General features: G+C 37.8%; 1 protein-coding gene across 3 annotated transcripts in view; it reads right to left on the minus strand.

The window, feature by feature from the left end:
• Positions 1-1,174: 1,174 nt before the first annotated feature.
• Positions 1,175-19,071, minus strand: part of LOC136261227 (cytoskeleton-associated protein 5-like) — a 90,215-nt gene continuing 72,318 nt past the window's right edge. For 2 of the 3 annotated variants that reach the window (XM_066055201.1, XM_066055200.1), the window contains exons 41-52: positions 16,194-16,235; positions 14,570-14,689; positions 14,346-14,413; positions 13,927-14,002; positions 11,361-11,546; positions 5,851-6,147; positions 5,712-5,798; positions 5,207-5,264; positions 3,839-3,871; positions 3,343-3,410; positions 2,640-2,741; positions 1,175-1,387 (exon numbers count right to left, since the gene is read on the minus strand). In XM_066055201.1, the coding sequence (XP_065911273.1) occupies positions 1,268-1,387; positions 2,640-2,741; positions 3,343-3,410; positions 3,839-3,871; positions 5,207-5,264; positions 5,712-5,798; positions 5,851-6,147; positions 11,361-11,546; positions 13,927-14,002; positions 14,346-14,413; positions 14,570-14,689; positions 16,194-16,235 (1,257 nt within the window). In that variant the 3' untranslated portion in view covers positions 1,175-1,267. The remainder of the gene's footprint in view (positions 1,388-2,639; positions 2,742-3,342; positions 3,411-3,838; positions 3,872-5,206; positions 5,265-5,711; positions 5,799-5,850; positions 6,148-11,360; positions 11,547-13,926; positions 14,003-14,345; positions 14,414-14,569; positions 14,690-16,193; positions 16,236-19,071) is intronic. The other variant, XM_066055202.1, reaches the window with a different exon arrangement.

Here is a 19,071-nt window from a genome sequence, read left to right on the forward strand (position 1 = left end):
ACATGTATGCTACTGAAATAGTGTTTTTTGCTACCGTGTGACAAATTATTAATAAGTCTATACAGCAATAGTAAAGCTAGTAAGACTGTCACTGAAAGAGGGTTCACTTGAAACCACATGCAGTCAAACTAAACCCGCTAGCAGAAACATGATTGAAGCGGTCCTGATGTAACAGACTAGTTGGGTGTGATACACTACTCGAAACATACCTTTAGTAGCCTCGCCCAAACTAGCAGTACTCATTTTCAAAGGTGATTTGTTTAGGGAGCCACTTTCAAGGACGGCGCGTCCGTCATTAACAGAAGTAGAGCTAGCAGTCTGTACACTTTGTGAAAACTCTCCAGCGCTTGAATACCTAGCGCGCTTCATCTGGGTATTCCCACAATCACTACTTTCGTCTTGCGTATCACAGTCGTGTGGCATGGGACTAGTAAAACTTTTCGGTTTGTTGAGATTTCGTGCCATCACTACTTTATTAGTGTACCAGGTTGTTAGCGCGCTGTCAACTACTATTTAACAAATACACTCACCGTTCTAACAGAGAGACCAGTTTAAATACACACGAGATCGCCTCCTTCCATTGTTTGTAATCAAACCGCAAAGTTTCCCCGCTATTTTTAAAGTATGCGTCATAATCTATTACAAATTTTAATCCGCGTTGTCTGTCCGTACGCCTACCAAATATTTGCACACGATCAATCATATTCCAACATTGTAACGGGTAGTCTCGAGGTGGAGCGATGGAAAAGAATGCTCTAAGGAAGACGCAAAGCAGCCCTTGCTTTGGAAGACAGTTGCCTGTACAAGACACGAGTGACCGCCAAGTCATTGCACAGCCAATCGAAGCTGAAGATCCCGCACACACTAAGTGTGCCAGTAAGTCGAAACACATGATGTATAGCTAACGGACACCCTTTTTGTTCGCAGTAATAGTTAAACAATACTGTCCATTTCCGACAAACTCCAGACTACTACAAGCGAAGTAGCTACTATTGTCAAATAGATACTTCCAATACATGTATGAAGCAATGATTTCTGGACATAATATTGTTGACATATCTCCAATCTAAAATAAACTGTAATAAACTGTCTATATTATGTGCAAGAATCAATTACTTAGCCATAAATTGCAGCATAGATCTACAATTGCAGTAACAACAATAATCACAAATGCTTATAAATAAGTGAAGAATAATCATTAAAAATCATTAATATAGTATACAATAGTTAAATTAGGGTACAACAGCATGCAGACTTGATGAGTCTTTTACGTCTTAGTTTTAAGCTTGTCTAGTCTTTTCCGAACGTCCAAAAGGTTGAGAGAACTGCTGGTGCTAGTTTCCTGGTTTAGTTGGCTTACTTCACTGCTTGCTCCAGTTGCAGGAACCTGTTGAACAACATCTAATATAAAACACCACCTTATCTTCTAAACAATTTATGCCAGCACTTTCACAGAAGCCTTGGTACATTGCAATTACCACTATATAGATTAATTGATGGTTTATCATAAATAGGTGTAATAAAACAGTATAAGTATACAACAGGATGTTTGTGTAAATCTCAGTGACCACCCACTATTTCACACTTCATACATATTAGCACAAGTTGCCATCCCAACAACATATAACGATGCCAGTTTGAACCATTCAATAGAACAGCTTTTGTTCTCCCTGGGTACCAACTTGTAAGTAAATCACACCAGTATACTGAGTAAGCCACAGAGCCTATGGTTTGCCATTCATCGAACACTAGTACATATTATCAAACAGCAGTGCGACCAATTATCGAATAGCTCACACATTCTAATGAACTGCTCACTAGGGAAATACTCATATCACTTTGGGATATATCCAATCACCTGTGGCAGATTGAGAAGATTAAATGTTTTCTGTTCATGAGTTCAGACTGAAACCATCACTGTCGTGGGCACCACAGTTGTTTTGCTTATGACTCAAAGCCTACCTGTTACTTATACATGTAGCTCCTCAGGGGCGGATCCAGGACCTGGCAAGGGGAGGGGCACAAACAGGCCAAGTTGTAGGTGGTTAGGGAGAGACAGATTCTGTTGTTAGTTGCTGCATTTTTGTGCAGCGAATAATACACCTCCTAGTAGTATCTCACTGTTGATTTTTACCATTTTGGCCTTTGTGAAGTCTTAAAAACTGTTTAAATAGCTCTGAATGTCTTAAACAACAGCAACACAATAATTATTTTTAGAGGCGCTTAGTACGCACGAAGGTGCAGGGTGACAATTTCATAGCTGGTATGAGTTTGGTTTCAGGTGAATTTGTAATAAATGTGCATATTTTCATGAGTTATATAAGCTGATCTTGGCCGGACATAAAGTTGTAACAGTATGAGAAGTATAGCTATGGCTCCTCCACAAGGTCACTGGGGGGGGGGGGGGGGGGGGGGGGGGCATTTGCCCCAAATGCCCCATCCTGGATCCGCCATTGCTCCTTGAGTGTGTTAAGTTCAACAAACATGTGATAATGGAAAGTTAACATATTCTAAATGTGTTGAATCACTTATGAAGTGAAATCCAACCCAAAGTCAACCGACTAACCCAAGAGGCGATCTTGGCAGGTATATATAGTATCCAATAGCCATGCAATGAATACATTATACACATTGCTGACCTTATTTTCACGGCCTGCCTTTTCAGCATGTTGGGGCATCGGTACAGATGTCGGTACAGGTTTGACTGCTGACTCAGAGCTTTCACTTGCTCTATCCCAATTCTATAAACAAATACCTACCAATAACTGGTTATGTTCTCAATTTGGTATAGTGTTTTATAAGAAAATTTATATATACATCAGTAATCAAGGTTACGCGGTTTGCAGGAACCAAAGCCCAAACAACTATATTAGAGCTGGTTCATAAAGTTTAAGGAGCCACACAACTGTTAATTTTACAGTATGCTATTTACATCATTGTGAAGAAGTTTCATTGTTGAGTAAATGCTACTAAGCTTGTGACAGCTGCACGATTGTATAGATGAGCACATACAGCAGCAATGGGATAGGACTATTAATACTAAACACACTGTGTGACCACTACCACCCACGGCCTAGCTTAAACCACATAGATAACAACTGGGCAATAACTAAAAGGGCAGTACGTCAGCCACACAAGTGCAAAAGCCATACTAATGTAGTAAACACTCGTGTGTTACATTAAGCAATAACTCAGAAACTGCCATGAGCATCAACACTGAGCAGCTATGAGAGTGCGACTACCTCTGATCTTGGGGCAGTACTGATATCATGGTAAGTGATACTACTACATGTAAAGCACCAATTCACACATACAGTATAGAGTTAAATAGTAACAGCATACATCGATATTCATGACGCTACTTGCTTTTAGTCTCAATGACTCAAGACTCTGAAGCCTGCTAGTGTACTCTGTTGACAAGAACAAACAACACAACAGTTTAAATGTACTGTGACAACCATAAAAGTTAGGCAGGATTATGCCAGCCTTCTATACATATCAACAATTTAACATTAAGGATAATAATTATTTCATTAAGCTATTGATCATTATTAAGAAATATTCAGCCATAATTGAGTTAGGTTAGGCAAGCTTGTACTGGCCTTCAATGAATTCAATTGATAACCACAAAGACAACTGACACTTCTCAAACTATGCTGTTAACATGTTAACAATTAGAAATGTGGTGGAACCAGCCCTCATTCCTTCCATGGAAATATTTTACAGCCACCTGGCTTTCACAAACAATCTGAAGTAAGGTGTGTTTTCAAAAGCAACAAGGTAACTGGTTAGATAATAGTTTAACGTATGACTGATGACTGTGAGTGAATTTTCTTACCATCTTCAGCTACTGCAACATGATGTCCTTGAACTAAAAACAACAAATCAATATGTAATAGTATACAAACGGCTGCTATATGTGACCATCTCAGCAAAAACCCATCTAGTTCGCACAACATCTGAATTTCTTTTTATTTTCTCAGTATTATCTGCATTGTCCAAGGAATGGTTCACCAAAATTTTAGTCGATTATGGTGAGTAGGTTTGGATTTACAGCAACAGAAAGTAGGAAAAGTAAGGTAACGGATTTGTACAGTCATTATACTAAAAATAAACTACAGGTGCTTACATTAGCAGCTATAACTTCCGTTTGGATTGGTATACAAAGTTGGGATTTGGCTTACAGTGTTCACCATGGATTAGCAGATCAGCCAAGGTATAGTTTTAGCCCTGGAATCATCACTTGCGCATAGGCATATGAAGGCGGTTTATTGAAGAAACGGCAATGGTTTTGTTTACGCCTACCGCATCATAAACAAACACATGTGCCGCACAAACCATTGGGGTTACAGAAATGAAATGAAGATTTTCAAACTCCCCATGAGTAGGCGAATAAGATAGTATATAGGTTTAATTGATTTAACACTTCCTTTCCTGAGTAATGGCTCGATTAAAACTTGCATAAAATTTTCTTTGCAATACGCGTAATTTAGTTTTTCTCAATACGCATGTTTGTGCGACCTAGACAGGTTTTTGCTGAGATGGTCATATATGGATCATATAGTACATGAAAATGTCATATACATATCAGTGATATCAACAACTGTGAACTACAATAAAGTGTTGTGGGTAATGAAACATTCTATAACAACCAGTTCACTACTACCTCAGATAAAACTATATCGTATATGTCGACTCACGGTAACAAAATCCAAGATAATGAAGTTTTTACTAATGCTAACCCAGAGCTTACCATTATACTTTGAAAGAACAAAAGAATTATCTCTCCGTCTTCCTTCTTCACATAACAGTGTACAAGATCAGGCATACTTTGTTGTATCAACTTACTCTTGATGTCATTTTGCTCCTCACGTGATCGCGATTCAGTTGATATATAGATATCACATGATTGATTAAATGTCAGACCAGCACAATGACAATATGAAGGCAAAAGGACATGGAATGATTCAGCGCATTGTGGTGGGTGAGTTCCTTGTAAATAGGTAGCTTACTCTCGACCTTTAAAAATCTGTTTTTCCACGCAATTGGACAAACGCTTCATGTGATATGCCTGTTTGAAACCCCATAATGTAAATTGCCAAAAAGTCCATCAAATCCAGTTTTCTGGATTATGCGGGAATAAGGGTTAAGCAAACACGTATGTATTTTCAGGCTATGTATCACCCTATCCACAACTCATACTTACCTGGTATGCCAGACATTTTCTCATGTTCAATGGTCTGCAAACCACGTTGGATGTATCCCTGAACAGCAAACAAGCAGATTAATGCCATACACAAAATATTTCTACATGAATAATAGACACCAAATTAGACTGAACATTATATACACATTATATTATCAGGATCTACTATATAGGCTAGGTATCTTCCCATTCCAATTAAAGTGTTTTCCTCTTTTATTTTGAGTGATCAGTTATGTAACACATAATATAGAGTGGGTGTAGATTGGTACAACACTAAAGTATACAATTACCACCCAAAGTCAGCATAGGAATTATAGCTCATTGCAATAGCACCAAGATAGTACATTCTAACTCAAGCTCTTTTGCCTCTACACCACCCTAACATAGTGGTGAGTAACTAGCCTAATCTGTAACACATAAATACACACACACAGACACACAGACACACACACACAGCCTCATACATATATCTACTATATAACAATAAACAGTTAAATTTAGGTACCTGTAGGTATTTGGAGTTGTGTTGTAAAATAGTAGTAAGATCAACTTCAGGATGCTGTTGTTTAAACTCATGCAATGCCAGCAAACCCTACAAAATATCTCACTTGCCCATGCCATTTACATATTATCAATCACCAAACCTGTTTGCTTTTTTCAACAGAACTAATCGCTGAAAAGATCTCACACAACTTCTTACTCACACCAGGTGGTAATTTAGCTGTCAACAGTGAGCTATATTTGAGTGTGTCTGGAGCTTTTCGAGTTTGTCGTGGCTTTCTTTCAGGTGATGGCGATGAACTCTTCACATGCACAGGAGAGGCTAGTAGCTGCTGTTCATCAGTCCCAGCACTGGCTCTTCTCTTTGCCACTGTTCTTCTGGTGTACTGCCAGAATGCTGACTCTTTAGGGTTTTGAATGAGTGTCATGTGCTCCATGGTCTATATTGGAAAAAAATCTTAAATACATGTTTACAAGAACTAAGTTGAGGTTGCTATTTCCAGGAAAGGAAACTTTTGTACATTTCATAGCATGGGCTCTATAAGTAGTTTAATATATTGTGGTGTGATTACTGTAATTCTTCAAATGTCAGCAGCATTACTCTCTGACACAGGTTAGGTACACAACTAATGATTACTGCTTATGGCAATTAATTACTAGCAAATCTCAACAGCCACAAAATCACACAGGGATAAATATGGCACTGGTTTATGTAAGTGTCTTTAGCCAAAGCCAAGACCAGATATCAGGTCACAGTGTTAGTTAAAATGGTGGCCTGCATTGTTCTCCTGATGGGTAATTTACCACTTATCACATTTTTGCAAGATGATAATTCAATTTAAAAGGCTGAAATGTGGTTACACTTTTTACCATCATGCATAAGGCCAATAGTGCACACGACATGTTTTTAGTTCCTACATATTATATTCATAATGGGCAAGGACAAAACAAGCTAGTGTATCCTATACCATAACAAGCTAATAGGATAACAAGTACAAGGCTCGTTGCACAAAGCATCTGTCAGCTCATTATCATACATTATCATATCAGCCTATATGGAATGGAAACACATTTAGTTGTCACACACAAATTCATTGTAATTTCAGTAGAGGTAACAGATGTTGCTCATTATCATAACAACATTTCATTGTAGACCTAACAGATGAATCAGTTAGATGTCACAGAAGGGACATGCACACACTTAAATCCAATGGAACTATGTCGTTGCTCACAATAGCTATTTATGACTATTAATATATGCTACCACACAATTATGGTACTGTGCATAAAGAATCTTCTCGTAAACAAGTTTTGGATATGTATATTATTGTTCATATCTATTTGTAGCTTTCTACCTTGGGTGAAGTGTCTATTGATTTCAGGGTGTGGTATTCAATGTTGTTCAATTTATTCTAAATTAACACTTTTTGGTAATTACACTAGCAATGATGAAAGGCTGCACAGAGTTTAATCAGTGATTAAAAATTAACATTCCTTCTCTCTGCAATAACTGTTGTATTTCTGTTCACATCTGTTCGTAAAATGCAGATGTAAGTTAAACATGTGGTTAAGTGTGTTTCTGTTTATAACCATTGTTTTATCAGTGTTGCATCAGCCTATTTGTAGTGTGGTATTACTGTCACTGTGTTACATCATATGGCACTGTATCATACATACATGGAGTCATTCACAGATGGACTACACACTAGTACATGAAGTAGGCTGTAGTTTGTCATCTCTCACAACAGTCAGTGAAAATATAAAATGTTAGTTATGCACTACTAAGTTTTACACTTTATGTAAATAAACCATTATGGAGCAAGCACTAGAGGGGTCACTATCCAACAAAGAGAGTGTTCTTAGTTACCAAAACACATTTATGGTCTACAAGATGATGCAATTTAGTTGTTGAAACAATACCATGGTGGTTATTCCCATAAGATGATGAAACACTGATCAAACAAAGCTTTATGCTATGTAAACTGTAATTAGTTAACTAAATGCTTTTAACATTTAAAGACCAACAGTCAACAACAGTATTTGCCATAACAACTGACTACCAACCAGTTTCATTTAAATGTCCTATGAACTTGCAGTTTTACTCTCCAGCTGCCTTCTGGGAATAGTCCCATTTTAACAAACGGCAATTGCTAACCACCTGTGCTGATAATTGGTCTCATGTACCTACCTTGTCAGTACAACTCTACCTGAAAATTATGCCCTCTAGTTCAGTATCTAATAATGTACACACTCACCAAGTTTTGTATGATTAAACACAACAACCACTATTCGCACAAAGAGCAACTAAATATATCAATTTGTACATTTGTCAACAATAAGTACCCGTGTTGTTTAGGATAATTCCTAAGTGAAAGTGTGCCCATCAATGTGATTATATGTGCTTAGAATCCTACTATTTCACAACACCATGACCACAAATGGAAACATGTTTTTCCAAAATGCTATTCATTGGGTTTTGCGGTTCTTTCACAGTCCATAAAAGTGATGAATACGGTTAACCCTTTATTACTGAAGTTTTTTTTACAAAACCGCAAGTGTGACAACTTTTATGGCTTGTGTGAACTGTGGGCGATACGAGTGGACCCCACCCATTAATTAACCCATCAAGCTATATACCGTTTGATAGCCATCTCTCTCTTCTACCAACACAGCTAGAATACTTACAGATCACACACACACTCACGCACTATGAAGCGAAGAAAGCGTATCTTCTCCGTATCGCCACGGCATTGAAAGATGGGTGCCGCCATCTTACTAATCAACGCAATGACATCACACTATTTATTTTTAGAATCCTTATCACGTGGGGAATGGAGTAATTCCAACTAAAGCCTCCTAGTAGCAGGGAGAAGGCGAACATGGAGTTTTAAACAGGTATTATTGTTTTGTATACGCTATTTTATATTGCCAAGTGCCATAACTTTCCCATGCTTCTTCCTATCGCCGAACAGTAAACTTCATTAGAAACGCCCGGTCCTTCTGAGCAGTTTGGTAGCAATTTCAGCTTCGTAGCCCCTAGGAAAAAGGAGTTATGGCTCAGTTTATAAAGGGCACTCGTTATGGCAATATATTAGCCATTCGATAATAAAGGGTTAATGGCCATGGCCATGGCTAGAACTTTCAACAAGGAAAATCATGCGGCTACTTTCCAATAGAAGTGCACCATTATAAAATATTCCAATAACTAATAATACATAAGTAGAAATTTTGGTGAGCAAAATATTTGGTGTTCATTTAACAATTAGCATTTGGTGAGAGTTATGAAATACACGCATGTGGAGTCCTACATGGTAGCAAATCGTATAGCTAGCTATGTGGCTAAAGATGTAAAGATGCTTACCTCGTTCCCTACATATTGGGGACTCTTTTGGCTATCTCGCTAGCTATTACTTAATTTGTAACAGATTTAAATTGGTTGTGTCTACTTTATGCACGGGTGATCTTGTAGCACTGTGAGTAAAGCATGAGGCTTAAAATGCTAACTGTTTTGTAATGGCCAAGGGTTCAAGCCCAAGTTAGGCTGCTTCTTTTAGACATTTTCATCACTTTTCTTTCACAAGTCTAGTATTTCTTTTAACAAAAATGTTTACCATATTTTTAAAGCCTTCTTGTCACCTTTTTAAAAACATTATTGCAGTGTCCATACTGAAAACTAGTGGTGTGATATATCGAAAAAAATATCGATATCACGATAATTTGTCGATATCATTATCATATGTGACTGTCTCTGGGAAAACCGGGCTTATCGCCCATTTAAAAGTATCGAGAAACGTCGGTTTTAAATATTCTGAGTGTTGTAGCTGGCCAATGGTGGTAGCTACGCATACCAAATTTTCACACGTTTCACAACAATTTCTTACCTTCCTGATCATCCACTGAAGAAGTAGTCAACAGCTAAGTTTCCCGCCATTTTAGATAGTTTTTAAACCGAGGTTGTCTGTATCAGGCGAGCTCCAGAAGGGGTGGGAGGCGGGGGCCCTGGAAGGCGGGCAAGATGGTGTTCAAAAATTGAAAAGAGACATGCTAGGATGAATTAGGCCAAGTTATAGGCCATTCAGGGCTCAGAACTGGCTAAAATGAAAGGAAATTTACAGCACAGGTCATTGTCCAATACCACAGAGCTGTACAGCCACACACAGCCATCTCCTGGTCGGCCAGGGCTCCATCAAGACCCCAGACCACTCGTACGGCTCGCCACTGTGCTCTAGAAAAGCAGCCAGCAAAAGCAGACCACTTTACTCTGGTCGACTGTGGCAGTGAAACTTGATAGTGCATTCATTAAGCTTTGTGTTTGTGTGAAAAAATCAAACTTCCTGTCTTGGGCGATAAGAACGGTTTTCGTAGATCCAGTCACATACAACTGTGTCACGTGAGATCACGTGATCACACTAATATTACAAAGCTGTGAACTCTCTCCTCTTGCTGTTTTAAGTGGCTATCAGTGCTTCTTGTTGTGTTTCATGGCTGAAAATGGTAAGCTGGCTGTTCTGGTGTACCTAGCTATAAATCTATTGTTGTATGTGACTGTCTCTGGGAAAACCGGTCTTATCGCCCATTTAAAAGTATCGAGAAACGTCGGTTTTAAATATTCTGAGTGTTGTAGCTGGCCAATGGTGGTAGCTACGCATACCAAATTTTCACACGTTTCACAACAATTTCTTACCTTCCTGATCATCCACTGAAGAAGTAGTCAACAGCTAAGTTTCCCGCCATTTTAGATAGTTTTTAAACCGAGGTTGTTTGTATCAGGCGAGCTCCAGAAGGGGTGGGAGGCGGGGGCCCTGGAAGGCGGGCAAGATGGTGTTCAAAAATTGAAAAGAGACGTGCTAGGATGAATTAGGCCAAGTTATAGGCCATTCAGGGCTCAGAACTGGCTAAAATGAAAGGAAATTTACAGCACAGGTCATTGTCCAACACCACAGAGCTGTACAGCCACACACAGCCATCTCCTGGTCGGCCAGGGCTCCATAAAGACCCCAGACCACTCGTACGGCTCGCCACTGTGCTCTAGAAAAGCAGCCAGCAAAAGCAGACCACTTTACTCTGGTCGACTGTGGCAGTGAAACTTGATAGTGCATTCATTAAGCTTTGTGTTTGTGTGAAAACATCAAACTTCCTGTCTTGGGCGATAAGAACAGTTTTCGTAGATCCAGTCACATATATCGATTTCTATATTGCTTTAGCAGATTTCGATATTTATCAAAAAGTTTTGATAATTATTGAAACATCGAGAATATTTTGATAAATCAACAACATTTAGCGTGTGATTGCGCAATCACGCTATAAAAGAAGGTTGGTTTTCTAGCCACTTTAAAAGCTTGTCTACCAGTTTTCTAGGCTTATTATTATTCTATGCAATAGTTTTTAGAGTGTAAATTGTATATTTATAAATATCGGCTGCCCATGCAACTACTCCACCCACACAATAAAAAATTATCGAAAATCGAAACGAAATTTCGATATTTACCCTATTATCGTATCAATATGATATCGAAATGAATATCCTGATATCGTACACCACTACTGAAAACCTTTTATATTCAGGTAAAAGTATCATCAAAATGCTCATAAAAAGAACTGTAGAAGCATCAGTTTACATAAAATACTAAGAACTGTATGCAGTATTACTCACTTTAGCACCCATGATGTTCACAATATGAAATATCACAGTTTTGACAGTTCTGAATGCTATCTCATCACTCGGTGTGACATTCATAGATATGTAGTCCATGAAGAATTTATCGAGGTCCACAAAGAGCTGCTCCTTATTCAACATAATAATAGTTTGTGGGAGCTTCTTTGTCAACTTCCACATGCACTGCAATACACAAACAGCATCATATGTATGTTACCTCAACCATTACTACTGCGTTACAGCGTAGCAATAAAGACAGTTCACTTTATAGCATTCCTGATTATGATATACGTATTTTCAGGCACAGTATGTGACCATCTCAGCAATAACCCGCCTAGTTCGCACAACTTCCAAATTTAGTTTTAATTTAACAGCATTATCTACAGCGTCCAAGAAATGGATCACCAAAAGTTTCAGCTTATTGTGGTGAGTAGTTTTGGAATTATAGTGCTAAGGACAGCAGGAAGAGCAAAGATATTGATTTGTACAGTGATGCCACAACTTCTGTTTGCATTAGTCTATAGTATTGGGATTAGGATTAAAATGTTCACCATGGATTAGCAAATCAATGAAGGCATGGTTAGTCCTGTAGTCAGTTGTACATAGTATGAAGGCAGTTTTAATGAAGAAATAACTATGAACTTGTTTGTCTACACATGCAAACCATTAGGGCTATACAGGGTATAGAAACATAATAAGAATTTTAAACTCTCCATGAGCAGGCAAACAAAGGTTTAATTGATTTGAGACTGGCTTCCCTGAATAGGTTACTGAAAAATGGATCAATTAAAATTTGCAAAAGTTTTTTTTTCTTCGTAACATGGATATATTTTTAATTCCATTTTCTCTGCTAACTAGGCAGTTTTTTTTTGCTGAGACATTCACATTTAAATGCTTAAACTTCAACACATAAATGCCTACACTAACAATGCACACAGATGTCAGTTACCATAATTATACATTACACTCAGAAAGTGATGCAATTTTTGCCAACTAACAGCTAAAAAATTTATATACATGCATAATGGCTGATACCAAAGAGTTAACACCTAATGCTAATAGGTTTATATTTATTTATTTACTACAAGCTTACTATTGCAATTATTTTACGTTTAGTTAAGTAGATTTAATCTACCAAGATATCTATTAGTTATCTATTAGTTAAGTAAATTAAACTAGATATCTGCTTAGGGCTCTGTGGTATATTGCCAAAAATCTTTATTCGATATGTTTTTAAATAATACTTAAATGTCGGTATTGCTTTTGAATGGATACTGCACAACAATATGTTGCATAGGAATGGTATTTAGTAAGCAGCAAGACAAAAAACAGTCTCACTCAGCTACCCATTCTGTAGACATAGTTTATTTTGATGCCGCAACATCTAATTCCTTGTACTTTACTGTTAACCACTACAATGTATACTGTATTTTCGATATTTCGGTCCCACAGATTGGTATTGGGCATCGGTACATGTATATAGTATTGTGGCTTTGTTAATACCTCGGTATGACTAAATATAGGTATATTGCAGAGCCCTATATCTGCTAAAAGTCAGACACAATGTTCTGAAAGTTCACTGATAAACTGATAACTAATTAATCAGTACCGTATAGTGGGTTTTTCTCGCAGACAAATTTACCTGCGAAAATAAAATCACACGACACTTAATCTTGTGAGGTGATAAATTTGCAGTATTAAATTCCTCGTGCAAATTTATTACTCGTTGTAATAAGTGTTTGTATACGAGATGGAAAGCAGTGGAATTTTGTCGTGTTAGCTGTTCTTTGTATCTATGCTTGTATCCACAATGAATTGGTGCAGGCGCCTGAAGTTCTCAAGGAAATGGGTAGGGCAGCCATCTTCAGCAATGTTTGGTGAAGAAAAATGTGTCGTATAGGGGAACGAGCACACTGATTGAGTCACTATAAACAATCAGCAAGCTGTTATGTGAATAAACAAGCACCTGGTTTGTTGGCGAATGTTCTAGCACAGCAGTTTTACAGATGCTAAAAAACTCACGATTAAAAAACTCCATGTGATAAAATATGTCGCGAATTTAATATTGCAAAGTGCCCAAATCACAATATTAAAGTCCTCGCAATAAAAATCCGCTATACGGTAGGTAGGGCTGAGCGATACTACTGTTTTAGCGATATTTTGAAAGTATCGATATCGCGATATTTTGTTATTAACTATTGTGATACCATGCCTGTACATTACTGTTATTTAAAATCCATTTGTTATGCTGTACTAGGCTAAGAATCCTTGTAAGTGATGAAGTCCACCCACCTGGTTTCCCCTGCAGAGAGGTGTGAACACCACAACATAACCTCAAAGCATGTGCTACAATAATTGTTACTGTAAACAAGAATGATAGTGGCTAGTTTACTATATATCACCTATGTAGCAGCAGCTATGATTGACTTATTCATAAGTATCGTGAACTATTCAGTATCGTGAATAGTGGCTTCAGTATCGATCGTGATACTAAAATAGCAGTATCGCTCATCCCTACTATACGGTATGCCATTATATCTAGAAATGTAACACATATGCTAACCTTCATAACCATCTGTGTCATGGCAGACGGGTTACCATCAGGATTCAATGACAGAACCAGCAACTGAAGAAGACTTCTGTAGTTGGTAGAAAAAAACATAATATACCAGTATTACAATCCCTTTGTACTACAGCAGAAAGCTTTACCAATAGTGAAACCATATTGTAATTCAATTTATAATGTTCTGTGTACACTCACAGTAAACACTTATGGGATATTAAACCATACTATGGGCTGTCTTTGTTAATATATGGTTGACCTTGTCTCGTCCATTATAAAAACAAGGATGTCCTATGGTTAACCACATAGCATTTATAACAATTTCAAAAACAGTAACAGTTGCATAGATACCATTAGCTTAGCACAATCAAGAGTCCCATGAACTCTCAGTACAGTTGACACTATTTACACACCCTTACCCAAACAAGTAATTCTTGTTGGCATTTTCCAACATTCTTGACATGATAAGATTAAATGTCCTGTGGACCTACACAATTATACTACATGTAAACAGATCACTATGACCTCATTATACACGAATGGAATCTAATATGTGGACATTTTGGTAATCAGGATACTTGTCCATGGTTGCACATACATGCATAGAGACCCTCTCAAATATATTGTACACTATCACACATACCTGTGCTACTTCCTCTAGTTTGTTTAGCCTCTCGTCCAAGAGGTATCCCATAGTTTGCTGTTGAACCTCCAATAGAACATCCTGACTAGCACCATTAGCTAGCGACTCCAAACTAAACACCTACCAGACAACAATGACAATTATAACACCAGGAACATTTTGTGACACCTCTTTCTAAACATAATAGACAAATACATGACACATAAGCAGTAAACTGTATAAAACCAAACTGTTGGTAGACTTTAGAAACACTTTCAAAAACACATACTCACTGCATACACACTAACAACAAACACACACACATACACTGCACCAAACCAAAAATATTAGCAACTAAATCAGGAAGATCACAGCTCCAACACCACACAGCTTTCCAGTCACACACACACACACAACTAATATTATATGTTGGTGATTTGATAAATATAAAGTTGCACAAGAGCTGACCAGGCTAAAACTATAACTCCCACAAAAACTTTCCCTGTGTATTTCACATAGTCTAACATGAAATTTCAAGCCTTGCTCTTCGAAGCCAAAGAGTGCCATTGTTGACCATTAACTAAGCTGTCAACCTCAAATGTGGGCATGAAATTTCATGCCCATGATAACAGCTGGCTACATAAAAAAAATTTGCTTCCCAGCTAACAAAACATTGATATTTAAGACTTTAAACAAGGGCACAGTCTATATCATCTGCTAACAGGTGGTTAACCGCCACATTAATTTTCAAGTGATGAGGAATGCGTAACTTTGTATTATAAGGAAGGCAGTGGCCTTCTATAAAACAAAGATGGATAATTGTTTGGCATTAACTTAATGGTAATTTCATACACAACAATAATATCATAACAGTTTTGTTCTACACAAAACGGTACTTGTGATATGAAGCGAAGAACGGACGATGTCATCTCCACTGAATTCGCTATTTCTTTATCACATATTCATGAGGTAGTCACGTGATCTTTTGTATACAAATCGAATCGCCATCATGTGCTGAGTCTAATGGCGTTTAGTTTGATGAAGTACCATCAAGATATGGCCGATCAAAGTAGCAGGTGTAGAGTAATGGCGGACGATAATGGAAGAGCTACTTTTACTTGGCAGCCTAGCAGCGGAGATTCTTTTCAAACAAAGCGATACTTGGTGTGATTGTCAGGAATTTCATGGTGAGTATCGTGGTGCTAGCAAATTCTTTCTACTGTGTACTGATAAGCAGTTATAATGGCTTATACTAGCCTATGTACTTGCGCCCAAATATTGGGCTTTGGTCCTCGAAGGGTTAAATCAGCAAAACAAAGATGATGAATATACCCAAAATTTATTGAAAATCAGTCAAAAGCAACTCCTTACATCACAAGTGGGATTTGTACATTCTTTATAATTCTAAATGCAAACTAATCATAGTGACATCAGCCTGCCTATATTATACCATGAGATGTTACCAAAACTATGAATATGAAAAGCAAAAGACTACAAGTGCAGTGGGAAGGCTAACAGTAACACGTGACACAAAGCCATTTAAAATTTGTAAAGCAATCCCCCCCCCCCCCCCACACACACACACACACATAAATTCATTGAATTGACACAAGTACAACATCAATAGACACAAGTTATTTCTCACTGATAGAATGCAGCTGAGAAGACTCTTAACATGTAACATTGCCTGAGTGTGGAGAGAAAAAGTATATGTAATAACCCACCCTAGACCACAGCATGCCACAAATATTATTATAGATAGCAACAGCATACACAAACTCCTACAGATTAGAGGAGTAATTAGTCATTCATCTTTTGATTTCAAAGAATAGTCTTCAAATATACTTCACATTGATACATCAATACACTTCAATTATACGTATATAATTCTTCAATTATACTTCAAATTGATGGCATTCTAAAGGAAGAATATGTCATACAGTAATGTGCAATAGTGTGATAATCGTACTGCATTATTGTGATATTATAATAGCTTGTGATTATCATGATTGCAAATCAGATATACTTATCTCAAAATACTCTTACAATTGAGGCATTTATTGGTTTTTCAACTATTTAAGTAACTCACAAGATTTGCTGTATTACTGAAGGTTTGCTCTAGCAACATTTGCTATATTACATTTCGGTATGGCATAGGGTCAATAAAATTACTACTAACTTATTGCTTCAATCTACTATTGTGAACTATTGTATCATGATGCAAGTATTGTGATAATCAATACAATCATTATCGCACAATGTAATACGTATCCCAAAGCTGTTACAAACCATTTCAGCACAAAGCATGGATTACTTAGTGACACAAAGCCTGGTTACATAACTGCACATCATAAGGTAGTGATGCATGACCAACCTCCTCAGGCTATATACAGATAGTTTATAATTTTATTAAGTACATACACAGCATATGTCCTGAAGACTTCTATACCATATATGGATGGGTACATAGCACCAGTAGCATAGTTACACTGGAACTAACTGGGGACTGTGCCCTACTGTCAGCTTTCTAGGTCCTATCGTTGGTAAATCTTGTAGCTCACATGATCCAATGTGACAATCTCTCACAAATCACCATTGTATGCACTTGTCTTGTTTTAGCTTATATTTTACCATAAATGATGAATAACTATACAATGCATAACAAATTCCATTTAATGCCCAGTATCACATGATCGCAAGTTTAAATGTCAGTCGGAGGGAAGCTAAGTGAGACTACACATCGTGATTGTATCGCATCAAGAAGATAGCACTATGCTAGGGTGCTGAGTGAGGCATTGTTGATAGAAGATGTAAAAATCGTCTACGCGATGAAACAAGTACTTTTTAATACCCATGAATAGCCTTTAATGCACACCATGGCTAAGATCATCTGCAGTGCTGATATGGTACAAATAATTGGGTGCCATACCTAGGACCTACCATCACTGAAAAGCTACACTGCATGGCACATGCATGAGAGTCTAAGTCTTGTGCAATTAATGTGTACGCCTGCATGCATGTATATGCACATGTGCGTATGCTGTGTCTGTGCAGATGCAATGTGCGTACATATCGTATTGCCTCAAACTAAAGATGGTCTCATATAAATGTGTGGTCATATTTAGTTGCCAAGGGTATATAACGCAAGGGACTGCAAGTCATGCACTTTTGTATAGCCGCTCTGTACGACTACTGACATCATCCACGCTGGGTACACATCAGCGTTGAAACCGGGTCACTACTGCTGACCCGGATGACCCACTGACCCAGATTAATTAAAGGCGTGCGATAAGAGCTACATATGTATCGGCTAGTCTCAAGCGAGCGAACGAGACTACATTATAAGCGTTCAATTCGTGTTGAGTAAATATTGCAACTTCAGCCTAGCTGTAGGTTGAAGACCAAAAAAAAAAGGTCATCACCTACTGACAATAGCTACCCCTCACCATAGATACCTTCAGTTTCGTGCTATATACTGCACTTACTAAAAAATGGGCATGGCTGAGCGTATGTTGGTAACGCGATAAGTGGGCGTGGCTCACGAAAGAGCTACGGAATAACGTTTATAAGTTTCCACGTTGTCAAACGAACAATTTCGTTTCTCACGTGATCCAATCCGGGTCAGACCCGGATAATTTGTAAACCAGGTCGGATCCGGATGACCCGGAGAAAATGTGACCCGGTTGACCCGACCCGGTTTTAACGCTGGTACACATGACTAGTTCCCTCAAGGGCTACCCAGTGGTACTACTGTCTGAGGGCAAGAAAAGTTGCTCTGTATGTTATAAAGACATCAAAAGTTACTGAAAGTGATGCAGTGACACATTTAAATCATGCATCTAAAATACCGGCAATTTCCAGTGTTTAGAAAGTTAGTAGTGTTGCCCAGCCAAGTGTTTAATGATTGGCCATGGCTTCTGATCATTCCTAATGTTTACATTGGCACTAGTTCATTAGTGACATTGTAGAACTGCTCTACTAGCCTCTATACTTTTCTGTGCCATTTTATATTGCACGATCTCATGTTTTGCACAACTTAGCACCCATCGAACAGGGTCAGAAGATGTTTTATGGATGTGGTAGGCCTATGTTTTCTGAAACGAGAAAATAAATATAAATCATGTGACCTCTTATAAGATGGCTGTAGATCGACTCAGAAACGGTCATAAGTATAGCAGCAAAGTGAAGGAAATATAGCTCCCCACTGCATTTCAGAAGGGCTTTGGCTCCTCTGTTTGTAAAGATCAAGATATTTGAATAGTCATATATACTCTAATAAAACAGTCAAGTGTAGAATATTTTAAGTTATATTTCAACCTGACGGGTCACTACTAGAGGGTAAATAATCAGTGAAAACATACAATTTATTTGGTATGGTATCGATACATTTACATATCACAACATATGTGTAGAAGTGAGAACTACGCAACTTATTATTGTGGTTCATGATTTACGGTCCTTTACACTAGAGCACTGTAACAGAAATAAAAGCCAGGTATCAAATTAACAGTCGTAATTCTAAC

This window comes from Dysidea avara, chromosome 7 (assembly GCF_963678975.1).
Source record: "Dysidea avara chromosome 7, odDysAvar1.4, whole genome shotgun sequence".
Taxonomy (NCBI): Eukaryota; Metazoa; Porifera; class Demospongiae; order Dictyoceratida; family Dysideidae; genus Dysidea; species Dysidea avara.